General features: G+C 38.9%; 1 protein-coding gene across 1 annotated transcript; it reads right to left on the reverse strand.

The window, feature by feature from the left end:
• Positions 1-613: 613 nt before the first annotated feature.
• On the reverse strand, positions 614-20,082 carry LOC103481631 (guanine nucleotide-binding protein subunit alpha-13-like). The gene is made up of 5 exons (XM_008437255.3): positions 19,530-20,082; positions 14,272-14,498; positions 8,151-8,201; positions 3,736-3,936; positions 614-2,743 (listed from the first exon to the last, which is right to left on the reverse strand). Exons 1-5 carry the CDS (start codon positions 19,810-19,812, stop codon positions 2,372-2,374), a joined length of 1,134 nt encoding a protein of 377 aa, XP_008435477.1. The 5' UTR covers positions 19,813-20,082; the 3' UTR covers positions 614-2,371.
• Between the last annotated feature and the right edge of the window lie 196 nt (positions 20,083-20,278).

Here is a 20,278-nt window from a genome sequence, read left to right on the forward strand (position 1 = left end):
AGCAGTGCTTTATTTCCTGTTAAGTTTTTAACAAAAGTCTTTTTCTTAAATTTATTCACACCAGGGCATGTGAATAATGCGACTTCATGCTGTCAGACAGATCCCATTTTAACTCATTACTTTAGTATACAGGTCAGGTAGCCATCAGACCTAGGTGTGGTTACAGAAATAAAATCCAACCTTAAAAATACATGATTAAGCACAGCTAATTCACCATCTTATGCTGATTGGTACTTTTGTCGATTTGGGTGGGCAAACCTTCTTGATGGACAGCACAGATTCCTAGGAGCCGGAGTTTCTGGGAGAGGAGTCATCATGATGGCTGAATAGCCAATCAGATGAAAAAGTCACGGCATGTTTGACAACCCAAAAACAAACATGGATTTATTTTTTTTTCCTCCCTAAAACTACATTCCTTAGATTAGAGCGAGACCAAAAATGTCAAACCCACCTCGTAGATGAAACCATCTGCAAAGACATTTTTACATTTACGATTGTAAATCCTTGAACGTAGCAGAAGCTCACATTGCATCTGAAATGTCAAATCTTTCGCCTCTATAGTAAGTTAAAAATGATGCTCAACAGTCAGAGGAAAAAAAAAAAACGGCCATCGTTATCAGTATCATTAGAAAAAGTTTATTTTATTGATAGGGTTAGAGTAGCATGGGATTTGACATGATAAATTTGAAAAAATGTGATGTGGGGGCGGAGGGGAATTACAAAATAAAATCTACATCAAAAGGTCATCTTCATCGGTAAGATGCAGTGATTTGAAGAACATCCAGCATGGGAAAAAATATGCATTTTCTACAACCATTTACATATAAGAAGATAAATTGGAGTAATATTTACAGGAAAACAGATTACAGTATTTACAAAGCCAGGAATGGAAGGAAACCAAAGCTCTGCAGAGCTTTACTTATGAAGAAATAAAATAATGCAGAAAAATTGTGAAGATAAAGCGTAGAAGTATTTGGCAAAAGACACTCGAGTGCCTCTAAATTGTCCTCTAACAAAGATCAGCCGCCCCTACGGGTTACAGTCACTCAAAACTATGCAACTCCAGTAGCTTTTCCCCCCTCTGCCAGATTTCTGCAATAATCACAATGCATTTTCAAGGGAAGTCCAAAGCAGCACAAGCTTGTGTGCAAAGAAAAACAACAAAAAAGGGAAATGTTCAATGCTTTTTTTTTTTTTTGTCTTTTTCCATAAACATGCTTAGAGTCACAACTCAGTGCCAATAACGAAGTTTTCACAGGCCGGTTACAGTTTATTCAAAACAATCAAGAGCAAATCCCTGTACAATTATTAACACACATTCATGATTAAGGCAAAACAAAGGGGAGGAGGGCCTTGTGAAGGTCATTTTATAAGGCATCTATAATCAGTAATAAAATCAAGAGAGGCGGAAGGACGAATCGGGGGAAGGATGCAGTCCTAAAAACACCAACTAGCTAACGGCGTGGAGGCCTGTTCCCACCGCCAAACATCGAGCTTCACACATCAGTATCAACACCGGATCCGATTCAACCCTGAGGAAACAGCGGACTTTATGTTAACTTACTGGAACCAAACGGTCCGACAAAGGTAACCGTTTTACCCTCTCGACATCCCAAAAATAATAATAATAATAATAATAAAAAATTCAATCCTAAGACAACACCTATGTGGTCATGGATGAAAAAGGTTCAGTCTTGTGATTGCGTGACTTCTATAAAAGACGTGTCAGTGCTGGAGACAGATCAGACGTGTTAACTCTGAACGCTCAGGTCAATAAGAAGTTAGGTTCGCCCTCAGCATCACCGCAGGGCGAGGAAATATTAAAAGTCAGTGCTTAGGCATGAACTGAATCCAATCAACTTTCTCTATGTGTCGCTTGAACATGTCTCCACGGTCGCTCGGTTTGCGCTACCAGAGTAGATGTTATTCACCAGTTTGTTTTTAAGCGAGGCCGGCTTCCACAGGTGCCAGCACTGGCATCCTAAGGGTTAAAATAAGAAAAGAAAATAACCAACTAAATGAGGTGGAGCTCAGGGAGGAGGACAAAGCAGCAGGGATCAGATACCATCCAGAAACCCAGTGCGGTTTCTTGCTTATACCTTTAATACCACAGTTTGCCTAAATACCCTATCCGATGATTGGATCCTGAGCTAACAACAGGATGAACACTTCCAAAAGGAGTAAAAACTACTGAAAAAAAAATAAAAAAAAAACAAAGTCTAAAGACTGCAAACATCAATTTGTGATCTCCGGAGTCCTCATCAGGAAGCGAGAGGTGGTCTGTCCCCAATCACGTCCTCTTACGTCCACAGGCTGCGGGGCGTGGCAGTGGAAAAGGGGGTGTTTGGTGTGTGAATGTGTGTGTGTGGGGTCATTGGAGCATGAGCTGCTTGAGGTTGTCGTGGAGGATGGTGTCCTTGACGTCCCGGAACACCAGCCTGATGTTGTCCGTGTTGATGGCCGTGGTGAAGTGGTGATACAGGGGCTTCTGCGTGGCGTCGCGCCTCTTGGCCCGGAAGCACTCCACCATGAAGGCCTGCACGTCCGACAGGTTGTGCTCCGTCCCGGCGTACTCGGGAAAGTAGTCTTTGAGCGGGACGAGCTTCACCTTCTCCTCCAGCAGGTCTGTCTTGTTTAGGAAGAGGATGATGGAGACGTTGACGAAGACGCGGTTGTTGACGATGGTCTCGAAGATGTCGAGCGACTCTCGCAGCCGGTTGGTCTGCCGGTCCTCCATCAGCACCTGGAAGATGTTGATGGGCAGTTGAGGTACTACTGCTAAAACTACTGTTAGCGCCAACACTTAAGGTAGAACTAGAGAGAGAGAATACATTTTCTAAAATGTGTACAGTTGCATTTCTCTTCAGTCTATGTTTTAAGGGCAATTTTTAAAACAGTTTGTTGCTAGAAATTTCATTAGGTGCTTCCATTGTATGTTTACGAATGTGCCAGAATGTACGTTGTATATGCTAAACTATTCTTAAAAAACAATCAAAACCAGAATTTCACAATTGTTTTTGTGATTTTTCCGTAATCAAAATCACAGATTTAGTGGGGCTAATTTAGAAATATTTGCAAGAATTTTTGCAATATTTGTATGACAGTCAATGTGACTCAAAGCCAGATTGTGCATAAAAATGTCATATAATCATCCTGGTGTTAGCTGGTTCATTGTCCACATTTCTACCAACACCTGAGCATTACTGTTTTTACAGGTATTGTGGTTGGCTGGAGAAAATATGTTAATTTTGTGCAATTATACCAATTGATGTCCAATACTTATTACTTCAACACTGTAAATATGATTATTTCCATGCACCCTGCTGGAATCTTATTATGTTTCCCTATTGATAGAAACCTGGATTAGAGTTTCTGCAAGAGTTTTTTTTATGCAATGCTTTTTAACAAACCCCTGAGTTATTAAAAGAGCAATTGGATTGATGCTGAGATTGAATTTCATACAGGCGTACTCTTTAGTACTTGACTGAAGGGACTGAAGACAAACTTAAGCCAAGGTTTCAGATTTGTATTTGTTAAAATGCTAGAAAAGCAATATTCCTCTCATTTCGTAATTACCGTTTTGTGTTTGTCTATCACACAAAATCCTGATGAAACGCACTGAAATTCATGGCTGCAGCCTGACAAAATGTGGCTAAAACTTTGCCGAACGTCATGAAAACAAACAGATTCCTGCTCCATCTCGTCAGCCGATCATAGAAACTATTTTCTCTTTACCTGATCGTATTCAGAGGAAGAGACGAGAAAGAGAATGGAGGTGACGGAGTCGAAGCACTCGAACCAGCGTCTCCGCTCTGACCGCTGGCCCCCGACGTCCACCATCTTAAAGGGAACGTTCTTGATCTCAAAGTCATACTCGTGGATGCCCTTGGTGGGCTTGCGGGCCAGCAGGATGTCCTGTTGACTGGGAAGATAGTCCTGCAGAAACAAAACCAGAGATCTTAGTCAAATATCATATATTCAGAGTTGAATTTCTGCAAGAGATGATGCATTTGTAAGATAAAGAAAACAAGGAAAACATCCCGGATGCTAATCTTCTCATCAATCGTAGAATCCTAACATCCAAGTTTTTACTGCAAACAAGATTTCAGGTAATCTTTCATACAACAACGCAAAACTGGGGCTGAGGTTCCTGGTAATTCTCTCTCCTGGGTTAGAGTTCTTGTTTTGGCAATGCTTTGTCCAAACCAGACACCAATTCAATGCAGCAGATCAGGCAGAGAAAGTTAATAAAATAAGGTGTATTTAATGATTTGGATATCTGATGTAAATAAAAATTGTCGTAAATTCCGCAAACAGCAAAGTCTCATTTTAAGGATGGAAATAACTATTGATAATCTAAAAATATTTGTCTCAGCTACAAACTGAGTCTCAAACACAGCAGAATATTAGCCAAGTCACTTAAAAATAATCTTGAAGAGGAACAGAAAATATATATGCGGCTCTGACATGAAGATTACCTCAGAGGCTTAGCTTTCATGTTCATTTATGTCTTGGATACAAGAATAAACTCCAGTGATTTTATTATAGATATGCCCTAATCTACAAAGGGTAAAAAATTATACATGCAGACTAAGGGTGTAATGCTACACAAAAATCACAGTTTGGAAAGTACTCGAGTTTAAAGGCATGGTTTGCTAAGCTTCAAACAAGCATAAATAAAATTATTTTTTTTTTATTTTTATTTTTTTTTTACTTTGGCCTGCAGTAAAAATGATGCTTTTAATTTAGCAAATAAGTTAGATTTTATGATCTAACTTATCCACAAAAGTGGATAGAACTGACTGGAGGTTTTGTATAATGAACAAAGAAGTAAAATCAAGAATACATTATAAAATAGTATAACCACTTAAAACCGTCAAGGTTAATGTTTAGAACTTTTTTTAATGAGACAGCTCCCTTTATTAGAATAAAACATGTTGAAACTCTTTGGAGAAGCTTTGCTATTTTGACAATCCCATTTACCAGCTGTTCCTGAAGGCAGCATGAGCAGCTGTTGGGAAAATCCCCTCATCAACAGGATTTTATATGATATATAGAGTTTGGGTGCAGTAGGGAGCCATTTGGAGGTCGGATGATATATTTTTTTGCCAGTATCTGTGATGTTAAACGCTAGAATTAAGTGGCTTTGTCTGAGTAATTAAGTTAAGTGCAGAGCAAGCTACTTTATGTACCTTGTCGCTGATGAAAAACAGTGATATAAAGTTTTGGTTCGGACCATCTTTTTATTCTCCACTGTATCAGAAACCTGTTGTGTTTCGGTGTCATTTTATAAGTTGCACAACAGAATACTTCATTGTCACTTAGTTCTGTGCATAAACAAACTAAATTAGTTGGGTTTTCTGCAACAAACTCGCCTTTTAAGCACCGTCTTTATGTTTTAATAGGTTTGAGTTTTTGGGGAAACTATTCAGGAAGCTTAATGTTATTCTTCCAAAATGATTTATTTATGCTTAAACACATTGTCATGTAAGGGGGAAAAAAAATCCAAGCTTCCATGTTTCAACCATCAGAACCAAACTTTCACCTTCTGATTAACAGAAATTGATCAGGATCATTGTAAACAGGATCATGCTGGGATTTGGGGTCAGTGGAGCGTCGCATAAGGTGGGTGGAATAGTAAAAATACTACTAGCGGTTGAACTACCTCAAACATTTTCAGCATCACCTGACATCAAAAGATTAGACAGCTGATTGCTGCTGTTGTCATGTTTGAACAAACACAAAACAAAAATGGGCTTAGAGTGGATACAGCAGGCAACTGTTCAGTTTCTAACACTGTCGCTACCTTCTTCTTCAAAAGGATGTGGAGTAAGGTTCATGCTATGAAACCAAAGGTAAAGTATTAACGTTGGCATTTTTTCTAACTTAATGGAGGATTATATAAATGTTTGAGGCTGTATGTGTAATTTTAACAATGTAAAAATCTGACAAATTCAATGTTGAGCAGCACACAACTTTTATTTCTAATAATGACAGGAAACAAAAAGGCTGGATCAATTAATAAAATGGAAAACAAAATGCTCATATCTATGTCCATAACAAGGAGGCAAATATCAATTTAAACTGGTCCAAGTATCAAAGTAATCTCATTCTTCATTTTCAGGAAGGATATTAAAAATATTCCTTGTGTTTCCTTAATTTTCCCTTGAGATAACTTCTCGTGAACTTCATAAATAATTCCTTACTAGTGAGATAATTTGCAGCATTTACCGTTTCCACCACATTCACAACAAAAACAGAGTGTTAGCGTCTGGAGTGGGGCTAAAGTTTCCCAGTCAAGCACAACACTGTGGGTTAAACCCTTTCTAACCAGTGTGAGGTTATGCAACTTGTTGTCGCCCTTTGTTACCCACTGGTTTAACCATTGGGCCTATGTGACTCTCATACACGCCACACAACAAGCAGCTGCTCAGCTTTTGCTCTGAGTGTCCACCGGCATCGCATATCTGTGTTATTGTTGCTATTATAACAACTTCTTTTAGCCTAAAATGCAGAAATGGAAGATGTACAGGTCTGTCTCAAATTTGTATCTACAGAGGGAGGTTGTAAATTACGTGGTTGTGTTTCTTACCCGCAGTTTCTGGTTTCTACTAAACTGCGTCAAATCTTATAATCTAAGTGTAGATCAGTGCAACCTCAGACGTAAATAAATCTCAGGCAAAATCACTTATAAGAAGAAGTGAAAGTTGGGAAACTCGAAGGTTTAGCTCAGCGTAGTCGATACGAGACCTTTTATACATCGCTACGTCTCAGTGAATACTTTGACAATTTTGAGCTCAAGCTCGAGTAAAGAATAATTATATGGTAGCCGATTTCAAAAAACACATACAGAGGTTTCTAAATTGACCTTAAACTACAATTCTGTTTTGGAGAAAACATTATACTTCTGAACTCATACTGTATCAAAAATCCAAAAAGAGAACAAATTTAGCTCAATCCATGTCCCATTCAGCTCACACACATCTTGATGCCACCACCACTGCCTTTCACAGTGGGAACGATATGTTCAGTTAATTTTCCACATTTTGGAAAGCATGACTTTTCAACAAATCCTTCCACCCGAGCTGTGGCTCTCCCCAGCTCCTCCAGAGTTTCCTTTGACCTCTGAGGTTGTCACAGAACAGCTGTATTTATTAAATTACACATTTAATCTCTGCAATCCATCTAATAATCAGGTGATTTCTGAAGGCAATTAGTTGCACCAGATTTCATTGAGGGACATCAAAAATAAAGAGGGCAGAATAAAAAAACACACTTTATAGTTTTTATGTGTAAAGGAATGTATCCTACCTCTTCAGCTTCACACTTATATATTATTTGCAGTGTCACAATAACTATTTATCATTTTGCTGGATGATAACTTGTGCCAATAATTACAAAACAGATTTTTCTACTTCTTACCAAGTCTATTGGTAATTATTGCTTGAAAAGTTACCATTTTCAAGTAACTTATTGATAACGGCATAATAATGCAAGTTTGCTCCCTCGAAAACCAGTACATTGTAATTTTGTAAAGAACACTTTACACTGAAACTGGAAGATATTTTAAATTTGCAAACAAAAAAAACGATAAAATAAAAACAACTTGCAGCCAAAAAATAAAAACATATTATTTCCGTGTAAATAAAATTTCCCTCAAGTATTAATCAAAATGGAAACCCATTTTTATTTATCATGTGATTAATTGATGCGACAGGCTTACTATTTAGCGTCAGTCCATTAGGTTTGGCTGTAGTGAGATAAAAAGTGTAAAGGTTTTGCAAGGGAAGTATGGGAAGGATATCCGCTTTCTATGGTGTGTAACGGAACGGCTTAAAAATGTAATTCATGAAAGATGGAATTTGGTACAGTGACAATAGAAGACCTATAATGTTTCATACAAATATATATTCATAAATAATGCAAAATGCCTTAATGGGTAGAACTTTCCCATTAAAAGAGCAGCTGTGTCAGCTGCAAAGGCGGTTAGGTAACTTCATTTTCATTAAAATAAAACTGAGCATCAAGTCCTGCAAACAAACACGCCTGCAGCTTTGCAGTTAACCTCCTGCTGTCTGGACATGCTGCTCTATCAACTATAACATGTACATGTCTGATCGTAAAAGTAAATGCAGGCAGGAAGAACTTACCGGCTGGGAGATCTTCTCCAGATTATCCAAGAAATACTTCACCGACTCGCCCTGCAACGAGAGAGAGGAGGGACTTCTGTTAGTTTCACATCATTCAGGACGTTTCAGACTACTCCATTCCTCAACAAATACGGTCTGGATGTATTGTGGAGTGGAGGCGCCATGAGAGATCCTCCCTTCATCTGCCACACACAGGCTCATGCACACACAGGAAATCTGTTTGTTTTTTTTTCTCTGTAAGCTGCATGTCCGCCTCAGAGTCGAGCTGAAGCAGGATGCAAATGATCGGGTGCTGAAGCAGACACGTGTTTGTAAGCGTGTCTTTGATGTGCAGAGGACTGCGGCCGGGGTTCTCTGTATGTAGGAGAAGGTTTGGTTGTTTTCTCTTTTCCTCTTGAGTCACTTCTGACACTGCTTTTGTGCAGTTAGTGCAAGTTCAGACATGGAGCTGCCAGGACCGAGGAGCATTCCTTTATCCGAGCATATAGGGGAGTGTGTTTGTGTGCGCGGATGAGTATTATAATGGATGCATGACGGGAGATTTTGGCAAGAATTCTCCAAAAAGCAACTTTGAAATATCATTCGGAGTTTCTCTGGGACCCGTCCACCTCGACTCCACCTTAAAACTGAGAAGTTTAACATGCTATTTGCATGAAATGCAACATGAAAGGAAACTGTCATTGTAAAATTCAAATTGGGCCTGATGTAGTGACTGGGTGGCACTCGTGTGGGTTGACGATGTGTGCCAATCATTTCCCCCCCTTCACTACAAGTCTCTGTCCTAACCTTTTGATCTTTGAGAAGAAAAAAAAAAAAAAAACTAGCCTGACCTGAAAAACCTGTGAGTGTACGGATGTGTGTGTGCACGGGTAGAATTACACAAGGGAGGAGCAGGATGGTCTGCTACGACAAGAGAACCAGAAAGAAGGCGAAGAAAAGAAGCTAACCTTCCTCCACGTGAAGCCAAATTAAAATTTTGGCTTCGGGTGAGTGAAGAAGCTCAAATCTGACAGGGATCGGTGGTTTTGAAATCGTCAAAAAATCAGTCTCAACAAAAAACAGGAAGGGAAACCAGAGGAGCAATAACTCCGAAGTTCAATATGAGTCATCATGGCGCCTGAAGCTAAAGTACGGCTGTTGAAAAAGCAAAACTGAAACACAATATGCAGCAAAGTCAGCTTTGTGGTATATTATCGATCTAATCAAGTCTTCTCCCCCAACTTCCTAAAGACAATTGTTCAGAACCTGTCATGCAGAAAACAACGGAGACAACAGTGGTTTTATGTTGATTATTTCCAACTATCCGTAGGGCAAGAGCGGATTGAAATGCAAATACTAAAACAGTACAAAACATGGAGACTTCCTGGGGGGAGAACAAGCTGATCCTCACAGATCAATGACAACAACGACATATTCAGGTTTCAGAAGAATCTACTAGGATTCTCCATTGGAAAAGGCTGGAAAGTGAAAGTGGAGAAGTCATGTATGAGTACAGATGAATGGATTAAATCCACATATGTTCTGGAATACCACAGAAAATACAGAAATACTTTTTAAGCTGTGCAATTAATCATCACAATATGATATATATGTATATTTTGTATTATTGTACCTTGACCTATTCTGCGTTGCAAGTCGGCGCTTATTGTATAATAACCATTTTGAAAGAGTTTCAAATGGGCTAGTGTTTATTATTATTTGACAGAATAACTATATATCTTATGTTATTTATCCACATAACTACTTCCACAATGAAGCATGTTGTCGTCAGCAGTGCTCATGGTGACTCAGCTGACCGGAAAAAGGAACGGGACTTTTAGTTTACAGCGGGGCTGATCACTCATCAGGAAAATCAGACGATTCCAGTCGCTGGCAAATCTATTGGTGCGTTTTCGTCTAGCTTGCCTCGGGAACGCTCAAAACTTTTAGTTCAATTCTTGTCCCCTGCTGGCATCGCGATACGGCACATTCGGTCACATCAAACCAGTCGACAGAAAGGAGCCAGAAAAGTGAAGTTCATCACCGGATGGAAACCCAGGAATATTATGGTTTGGTCAACTTTCTTACACTTTAAACCCAATTCATTTACCAACACTTCTTACAGTTAATGTCTTCTCAACAAGCCGAAACAAGAATATTTCCCAACGAGCATCTCACAAACAATCTGTGGTTGATTAATAGCATTGAACTGTAACTCGGTGTGTAAGTCCAGCTGTAATATGGCAAACCACAGTTCCCTGGAGAGGACGGTGACAGGAGCTGAAAGGTGTCTTTAGTCTACCCCATCCTCACTTCAAGTTCACTTTTAGAGCTCCTGCTGGAAAAGGGCTCCAAGCATCACCAGATTCCTCCCACCCTCTCTGTGAACTTTCTGAACTGCTGCCAACGGGCAAACGGTACCGCAACATTAAAAGCAGAACCACCAGACTACTACGCAGCTTCCTGCTTCGAGCTGTTAAAAAGCTGAACTGCTCTCAAGGTCCTGCACCCATTTTCTATGATTGATCTCTCTGGTGCTTCGATTCAGTGAGCTTTATCAATTGGACATTTGATCTGCCCAACAATTTTACATTTTGCAGCAAGTCATTTGCTTTACTATAATGAAAAAAAAAATTGTGATTGAACTAAATCTGAGGTTTTGTGTTCTGCCACAACTGGTCAAGTGGTTTTAGGAATTTATATCAATAGAGAGGAATATAAACACATTTTCCCTCCTGATGTCCTAACGTATTTTCTTGAACTCTAACATCTTTGTCAAAAAGACCCATTTTGGGTGAAAACAATAAAGGTTTATCCCTGAAGCCAAATACTTTGAATAAAAAAATCAAAAATATAAAATGATGCATTCAAGGAGTGATTTGCAATTTACTCTGAGTGTAATTTGTCTGAAAATTAAGGTCAACATTATGGCTAAAACTGCTAAGTAATATATTGCATAACAGAATCCACAAGGAAATGTGTGTCAACCTTTTTCTAACGGTGTGTCTTTTGTTTGGATGAACAAAGTCTTAAAGGGAGTTTTCCACCGACCACTTTCCATGCTATCCTGCTAGAGATGGACCAACTCTAGCACTTAAAACCCACATATGGACCAGAGGAAAGAACCACTTTGGGCTATTAAGGTGGGCAACTGCTGAAAACGTGGTGAGCTCCATTTTTACAAATAAGTCAGATTTTTTTTTTTTCCCCTCTCATCTGCTTAATTTACAACGGAAACACTAAAAGCCCAAAGCTTTAACATGGTTTAAAAGTCAAATGAGCTCACCGTCTCTCATCTTAATGTTACATTGTTTTAACTGTACACGCTTCGCTTGGATAGACCGGAGTCACAAAGTGCACATTGTAATATTTAATGTTAATTTTCATTGAGCTTATACAACATTTCCAGTGGGTTGAATGGGCTGAATCAATGAAACTGCAGGGACTAAATGCAGTCTAAATGTGCCTACAAATAGACTGACGGGTGAGAGAGGTTTAGGTGAGGACAGAGTCTTATTGGAGACATGTTGAGTATTTCAGACGTTGTGAAAACAAAGTACAATAGAACCCTGGTATTCACATGGGGTTTCATGTAATTATGCTGAAATGCATGTATACTTAAAAACCTAATAATATAATAACCTAACACCTAATATGCTTTACTGCACATTAAGTAGAATCCGTCTCCAACTAATATACAGAAGCTAATATCTACAGTTTTTCTTATTTCTGTTCTTGGGTGTAGAGCCAAAAATAAATGGCGCTCTTGTACTAGCTGGTTTGCAAATGCCAGTAAATAGCGTGGGAACAAGAAGCATGTAGAGAGCACGCTGTGGCACGTTCCACGCATCTAGCACGGTGCGATTTGAACTGTTTTGAGCATTTGATGACGTCAAGAGCGTCCAACAAATAGGCCGGCAACGGAAAACAATCGCTAGAGCGATTTTGACGCGTCTGACATGCCTCCACATGGACTTTGAATGTAACGCGCAAAACGCTAGGTGTAGAGCAAAATGTCAAGCGTCTGCACTCAAAGTGCACACGCGTCAAACTTGAAGCGTCGGACACATTTTTGACATGTTTGATGTGAACATTTGATAAGACTAAAAGTAGGAAAATTCTTAGAATTTCTGTAATTCTGAGATTTTTCTTAGAATTTTACTTCTTAAGATAAAAGTTATTCAAACCTACACAACAGGGTCAACCGGCACATCGCTAAAGATGGGAAATTCTGCCATCTCCTCACTCAGTCCTGAGAGTCCTTGGCAGGAAATTTTAGACCAAGATGGGAGCGCTCTGAGAAGACTATGAGAATCTTTGAGAACACACACCCTGGTGTTTATCAAGTCATTCAGCCAGTGCGTAGTAGATTTGTTGCCGTGTTTGCGATAACTGAGCGTCAACAATTAGCCACATAGTCGTCAGTTTCACTCCAGAATACGTTTTTAAGGTGAAGTTTAGGGAAAACTTAATGTCTCGTGACTGAAACAAAAGCTCAAATCATTGCCCCTCCATCATTGTGCTCAACACTTGTGCTTAAATGCTCCTCCTAACATGGTGTTGCACATTATGTTCAAACATATCTTCTACTTTATTTGCATTGTACAGCCATCGTCTTTTTAGTATGTAGTGTTCTTCTCCCTTTAACCTCTTTTCTTTTAGTTTCTCTGATCATTCATCAGGGAATTCACTGGGATGTCCAATCCTCAGAAGACTGGCACGCACTTTAAAAGTGTCCACATTCAACTCTGATGCAAGATGGACTTCAAAAAGCTGGAAGGTCACCTTTTTAACCAGTTGAAAATTGTAGTCTGCTCCAGACAGCAAAAATGACGATTGATTAATCAACTTAAAGCAGCAGCACCAGGCTGCTACTTTCGCCCAGATCCGACAAAAGCAGTGAAAGATTAGATTTTCCTCACATCTCTGCCAATTTTACTTGATCTAATAAATACATTTTTGCATATTTGTGGTTAAAACTAAATCAATTTAGAAGCAAAAGAGGATGTAGTCTTCTGCTGTGATTGCATAAATATATATGAAGAGATGCATTAAAATGTGGCTATATCATAATTTTAAGAGTTGTGAAAGTCGGTTATACCCTTCGTTACATTTCAGGACATCACCTCCCATTATAAAAAAAAAAGAAGGTGAGAAATTTTTCAATAGTTTTATACTAATGAGCTGAAATGAGGAGTTTTGAGCCCTGAACACGTGTTGTGCAGGTGTGTCCTTGTGCTTATGTTGCGTGAGGCGTGTGACACTCTTAGTGTTTGTGTGTAAATAATGCTGAATAGGAGAATCTGGACTCTGTTGGTAAGCATAAAGCCGTTTAAAACTGCAGAGCAGATCAACATTCCTGCTCTGATCAACACTTATTCCCCCTCCTGCCTGCAAGAAAAGAAAAAAAAAAAAACAAGAAAACAATTCCCTCCAGAGCTAAATCCCACTGAGAACACTCCAGACTTGTGCAACTCGCAACTTTTGGCTCATTACTGAAAGCAACTTGGAGAAGTGCGTCTCTCGCTCCGTCCTCGGTGGGGGGCCTCTTCTTTGACTCAAACATTTGTCACATGACATCTCATGAAATCACACACAGACGGGCAGAAAAATGAGGAATTTTTAGACGTGCAGCAGATTGTAAAAGTCCCGCCACACAAAAACAGCGAGAGATCCCACTAGTCGGCGAGACACGTGAGCAGAGCCTCAACCACAGCTGCCACTCTGTGGGAAACGTCACAGTTTGAAAATGTGCTTGAGATATAAGGAGCAGGGAGAGGTGTAAACAGGAAGCTGACTAAATCACATGTCTGACTGCTTAGCAGAAGGCAGAATATACTAAAACTAAGCTCGAGATACAGTGTCAGGAAAGGAGGATAAATTCTAAATCTGTTTCACTTTCTCTTTTTCACTGCCATTTTCTATACGTCTTAATTTCTCTAACAGAGAGACGGAGAGAAAAAAAAAAGTCAAACTAAAACCACCTGAAAACCCGTTTCAGATTAGCTGATAGAGGACGGTGCTCTGCAGCAATACTGAGCAGTTATCAGCGCCAGCCGTCGGAACAAAGAAAAAAAAACTAAACAAAACAAAAAAAAAAAAAACGGCACCGTTATCTCCATTTCAGTTGAGTCAAACCTACCAGCTGAAACTCCCTGCGCCGATCGTATGCGTTCTGAATGCCCGTGTCCGCCCACAGCGCTTTGAGTGCCTTGGCGTACTGCAGGAACACCAGCATCTCCAGCTGCCCGTTTGCCATCTTGGCCGACCGGGTGTCGAAGGCCATCACCCGGTCGCCGTGCTGCTGGTTGTTCTCGTCGCCCCATGGGATGTGCAGCTTCTCCCGCGCATCCACCAGCACACGCATACCTGGATGGGGAGGGAGGAACGGGCAAATCAGGACCAGAGAGCACAGAGCCAAAACATTTATGATTACTTTATCATCATGATAATATTAGGGGTGCACAAATTGCAGCTTTCTGGGCCGATCACCAATCAACGATCTTTAAAACGCGTATCCCGCCTATTCCGATTTTGGTTGATGCAGATTTTTTTTGCTCCAAAAGTTACTAAATACAGTTTCTAAGTTGGCAACAGTGGTGAGACTATTGTTAACCGCACACATGCAGACGTGACCTGGTGGGCGGGTCTGTCAGTCAGCTCTCTCTCTATCACAGCAGAGCAAAAAGAGGACACTGGCTGATTTTCAGAACTTTGCGGAGTTAGATAAGATAGGTTATACATGCAAGAATCAATGACTCGTCAATAATAAAAGAAAAAGGGCCGATTTATCACCGCACCCATATTAATAAAATATTATTTTATTCGTAAGATGATGAAAGTATTCAACATCATCCTTACAGACCATCGAATCACTACAGGTGTTAAGTATTGTTAGATATCAAGCTGTTTTATACTATAATATTCTGCTATTATGATTAGTTATACAGAATATTATATAGCAAAGCAAACACAAAATACAGAATGTATTTTTATGCCATTAAATCAGATGCACCAATCAATTGGACACATATCAACCAGCTGTTCCTTTATTGACCTCATCAGTAATTAACAGGTTAACAATGAAATTCATGTCCTTTTTACAGCTTATTGAAAGTTAAAAGGTTAGGGAAACACACTTTGCATAAATGGTAATACTTATTTGATTCTTACATGTTCTGCATGACATCTATGCGTTAGTCTTTAGAACAAAAGATAAAACATAACTGATTAAAATTAAAGTTGGCAGAAAAACCTGAAATTATTTTGTATTTGCAGACTAAAGTTTGTACACCTTTATAATTCTTACTAAAATATTCACTTATTGAGCTTTTAAAGATTTAACAATGATTAACAGAGGTGATCAGGTGGTTTTTATTGGGGCACGTACAACTGGGAGGAAGCCCTGAGGCAAACTAGGAACACCCTGTAAGGACTTTATATCATTCGAGGCGTGTTGCTGGGGGAGAAGGATGTCTGGATTTCCCTGCTCGACTTATTAACCCAGCAATGCCATCTTAGTTAGCCAGAAGTCAATATAAAGCATAAATATACACAAGATTTGTTCATCTGACAAAAGCCATCAATCTATTATCAGATGACAAACAATATAAGTACTGATGTATAAGCTGCCAGATGCTGATGCTGGAGATGGTTGGAGCAAAAATACACAGTTTCAGAGACAAACCAATCAGGCTCTTCCTGAGCGACATATATATTCTGAGGTCTGATACCCCTTTTGACCAACTCATATACTTTGTTCTGAGAATTATAGAACGTGAACAATAGGAAAAGATGTGATGACAGTTCTTAGTTGAGGTGGTAGATTAGTAAAAAATGAACAAATTGCACGAATATCCCCATTTATGTCCCTAACTGGAATCTGAATTTTATTTAACTCAAAAAAAAAAAGTGCATCAAGTTGATTGACAAATATGAAGATGCTTTTAATTTTGATTAATTTAATGTAATGGGGAGGTAGTTGTTTTCCCCCCTTTAACTTTGCATATCACTGATGAGAGACTTCTTTTCAAACAGGTGCAATTTTGGTCGTTTTATTCCATGGAATGAAATGACATTTTGAGACTCTTGGGCAAGCAATAATATTGAGACTTGGGCCGTCATTTTAGAATATTTACTTTTAGCATAAATTATTTGCAAGGTGATATGAATCAAATGCAATGTAAAGTCAATAAGCACCAAGAGTCCAAAAGATGCTGTTAAAGCGTCCTTAAGTTTGAAAACCAGTTGGATTCCACTATTCTGCTCCATAAGAAATAACTGATGACAATAACTCAGGAACATATGCTGCATTTCATTTATTACTTTAGTTGGAACTGGGATCTGGAAATGACATCAAACTAGCCTTCCTTCTCTTCCTTAAGTTTGAAAACCAGTTGGATTTGTTAATTGATATGCAGTCATGGTGCTAAACTAGAGATGGTGCCAGTTCTTTACTGGTTCCATAAAAGAACCGGTTTGGTTTCCAACAAATAGGATTTGTCTTGGAGCCAAGTCAATACGACACTTTTCCACATCACGTGAACGTTTGGTCCAAGTTTCTGAAAAGTTTACTAAAGGAGGCAGTCTATAACCGTGTTCATATTAGATTCCACAAGAAACCAATATTCAAAGGTGAAAATAAATGCGGCTCACACTATACTTTAAATGCAAAGCAGACATATTGGATGTTGAAGCTCATGAGAGACTTACATTTTGATGTATAGGGATAAGTTTGTTGATCTTTCATCCAACTTAAAAAGTAAAAATAGAATACTTGAGTTTAACTAATCGTATTATGCAACTAATTGTGTTTTTTATTTTTATTTTCCCTTTTTTGGTTTTTACAGAGCAGCACATTTGTATTCATGGCAACACTTGTTAAAAACCAGTTTGAACCACTGAGCTACTCTCCTTATAGTCTTGACAGGAAGTGGGGTTAGATGACCCAAATAATATATATATATTTTTTTTACCAGCAGGCGATTGTTTAATGTTATTTTGGTTTGATCAGTTATGAACTGGTCAATTCATAACTGCCAACTAGTCCGGATGGAGAATAGCGGATCAAACTTTAAACAAAAAAAAAAAAAAAACTTATACCCTTAATCAAATTGTGTGATATTTGAGCTTTCTTTTAGTTCTTTTTATTCCTTCTCTTTGGCTTTTGACCAAGATGAGATGTTGCCTTTGATGTTTTAATTGCTGTTTTGTTTTCACGCCCATTTTATTCGTTTTAATGCACATCACTTTGGCCAACGATGTTTTAAAGTGCCTTGTTAACAAAATTGTATTGGATTTTTATAGCTAACTTGATAATTAATTTAACATATGCAACAACCAGGAGAAAAAAAACGGTGCCATTGCAATGGGTACGTCCATGAGTAAGAACTGGTTTGTTTATGGGTATGAAACCAAAGTAGGGTGGAACAAAATGGGGCAAACTGACTCTGAGGCCAGGTAGAGTCCCAGCTCATAATAAATCACCAGCAAGCTGGAAAGTCACTCAAATAATTTCCAGCATGAAGTTTGAAGTCAAGAAATGTACAGTGCAAGTCCAAGGTCAATTTGTAATGGTAATATGTAAAGATGAACATTTAAAAAGGCCCTTGAGTAAACATGCTATAAGCTACTTTCCACTATTCCGGGTCAATTTACCCCTTTGTCATTTCATATCCACAAGTTGCAGTTTCATCTCCTTCTACTTTTGTTTCATACTCAAGCCATTGCTCTATTGAGTAGTGGTGCCCAACTCCTTTTCTTAATAGATACTGCCCTGCAAATATTAGATGCATCCTTTCTCACCTGACTCAAATGGCTGAACTTCCTCCTCAGCGCATCATGCAGCTCTGCAGAGGCCTGGTAAGGAGCCGTTCATTTGATTCAGGTGTGTTGGAGAGAGCATGAATCTAAATGTTGCAGGATGTCTGTTCTCGAGGACTGAACTTGGTCACATCTGATTTGTACTAGTAATACTGATTGTTTTTGTTAAATCCTGAAAATAAATGATAAGAGGCTTACATCTCAGATGCAATGGAAACATAAGCATACGTTATTTTCTAAAGACTTAATACTCCACTCTATTTCCATTGACTGTAATCCTTATCCCCATTTAAACCAGTTCATTCTTACCATGTCCAGTTTTTGTTGAGGCTTGATCTGCCCATTCTCATTTTGAACTATTTTGAACAATCTCTACCCTATTGACTGGTTTCTCCTGAATAGCATTATTATGCTACATAATGCAATGGAGTAATGACATACAAACTGGCAGTTACTGAAGTACAAGTAGGTTTTTACAATTTTAATCTATGATTTTAGCGAGGCATGGCAGTTTGAAAATCATTTTTGTAAGTCTTAAATATATCACAAAATTTGAGATTTTGATACTAGTTAGTTTCTGCAAGTTAATGCAAAGAAACTTTTACCAAAGATGCACAGATTAAGGTTTTCCTGATTGATGCCAAGTTCTGTTTTGAATAATCAACTCTTTCAATATTTAAGGACTGCAAATTTAAAAACAGAAAAAGTAAACTAAGCAATAAGTTCACAGGAAATTATCACTCATTCATTATAAGACATGGACAGTTGAGAGAAATCTGATTTAAAAAAAAAATCTCAAACATGAATAAACATAATTTGAAATCCAAGTTTGAAATAAAATTAATAGAAATATTAAACTCAATAAATTATTAGTTGGTTTAAACTAACTAAGCAACGATCAGGCTTTTCTTGACCAATACAATTTTAAAATAAAATAAATAAAAAAAACTATGGTATAACTCTAAACTAGACCTAACAAGTCCTCATAATAGTACATTAACACCTCCAAGATTGAAAGCATCAATTGGGACCATTTTTTTTTTCATTTAAAAGTAATTGAAATTTTAGGAAAATATGATATTAGGTTATACATTTAATTCAGGAAATACAACAAAAAAATAAAATAAGTTAAATTAAATCACAGAGAAATACTTATCTAACTAATTACTAATGAGCAAGTCGTTTTTATTGGTGCTATTTGGGGAGTGGACACAAACAGGAACACCTTACAGATTAGTACACTGGTGGGTTATCCTCCATTGAGCAACAAAACGTGGCCGTGGCTATTTGAGCCTGCTAACTCGCTTACAGCCGTGTTAAATCGGATATTTAAACTTTATGTGCCGCAAAAAAGAGTTAGAAAGCCCCATCTGAACAAAAACCCGGCTCACTGGGTGTGCCGACAGCAGATGAAGGCTGTTTATGTGTGTCCTCTGAGCAGCCCCAGCGCCGCTCAACAGATGTGGAAACTTTCCCATCCGTTTTAAACGCCTTTCTGGGGCTTTTCTGTCCCAGGCGAGCGTCTCGCTTCCTCCCTCATAAAGTTACCAGTCGTAAAGCAACACAAAGTCAGGTTACCTTTGATAACATTGCTGTAGATCGTTCCTTTGAAATCCTCTCGGGCTTGCTGGTCGAAGTCCTGGCCGTGGATGATTCGCATTTGTTTGAGGAAAGTCGACTTGCCGCTCTCGCCAGCGCCCAGCAGCAGGATCTTCACCAGCCGCTTCACGTACGTTTTCTCCCGGGACAGATTTTTGTCGATCTCCTTGGACTTTCGGATCTGCTCCGCCTCGCCGGCGGCAAGCAGGCAGGGGGGCAAACAAACTTTTAACATAGACCTGGACGGCAGGAAATCCGCCATGTTCGCACTAACTTCATCGATGCTAATTTGATGCGCGTTCTCGCGAGGCACGAGCACAGGACCAAGCCCCTTCCCTAAACTCAGGAAGTAACCGCTCCTGCTATCAATCTGAGAGCGCGCTCGGTTATGACAACAGGAAACCGCAGCTTCACATTTAAAACGACTGGTCGTATTTTCAAAATATCTATAAAAAACTATAGGAACACTCTATAAATAATTCAATGGTGTGAATAATCAGTGAACTTTCAATAAATCAATGTTTTCAAATGATACAATACCACTCTCTGCTGGATTATGTTAGAAATTGCGGCTCATGATTTCCGTGTAAAAGAACGCACGATTCTGATTGGTTGATTCATTTTTCCTTTTACATCGGTGTGTTCAAGTGCTGTAGGCTTCCTGAGCACTAGCAATACTGTATTTTGACGTCTTTGACCTCCCATGAACATGTTGGTGAAACTGCAGT

This window comes from Poecilia reticulata, chromosome 19, assembly GCF_904066995.2.
Source record: "Poecilia reticulata chromosome 19, P_reticulata-male-v2, whole genome shotgun sequence".
NCBI classification, from domain to species: Eukaryota; Metazoa; Chordata; class Actinopteri; order Cyprinodontiformes; family Poeciliidae; genus Poecilia; species Poecilia reticulata.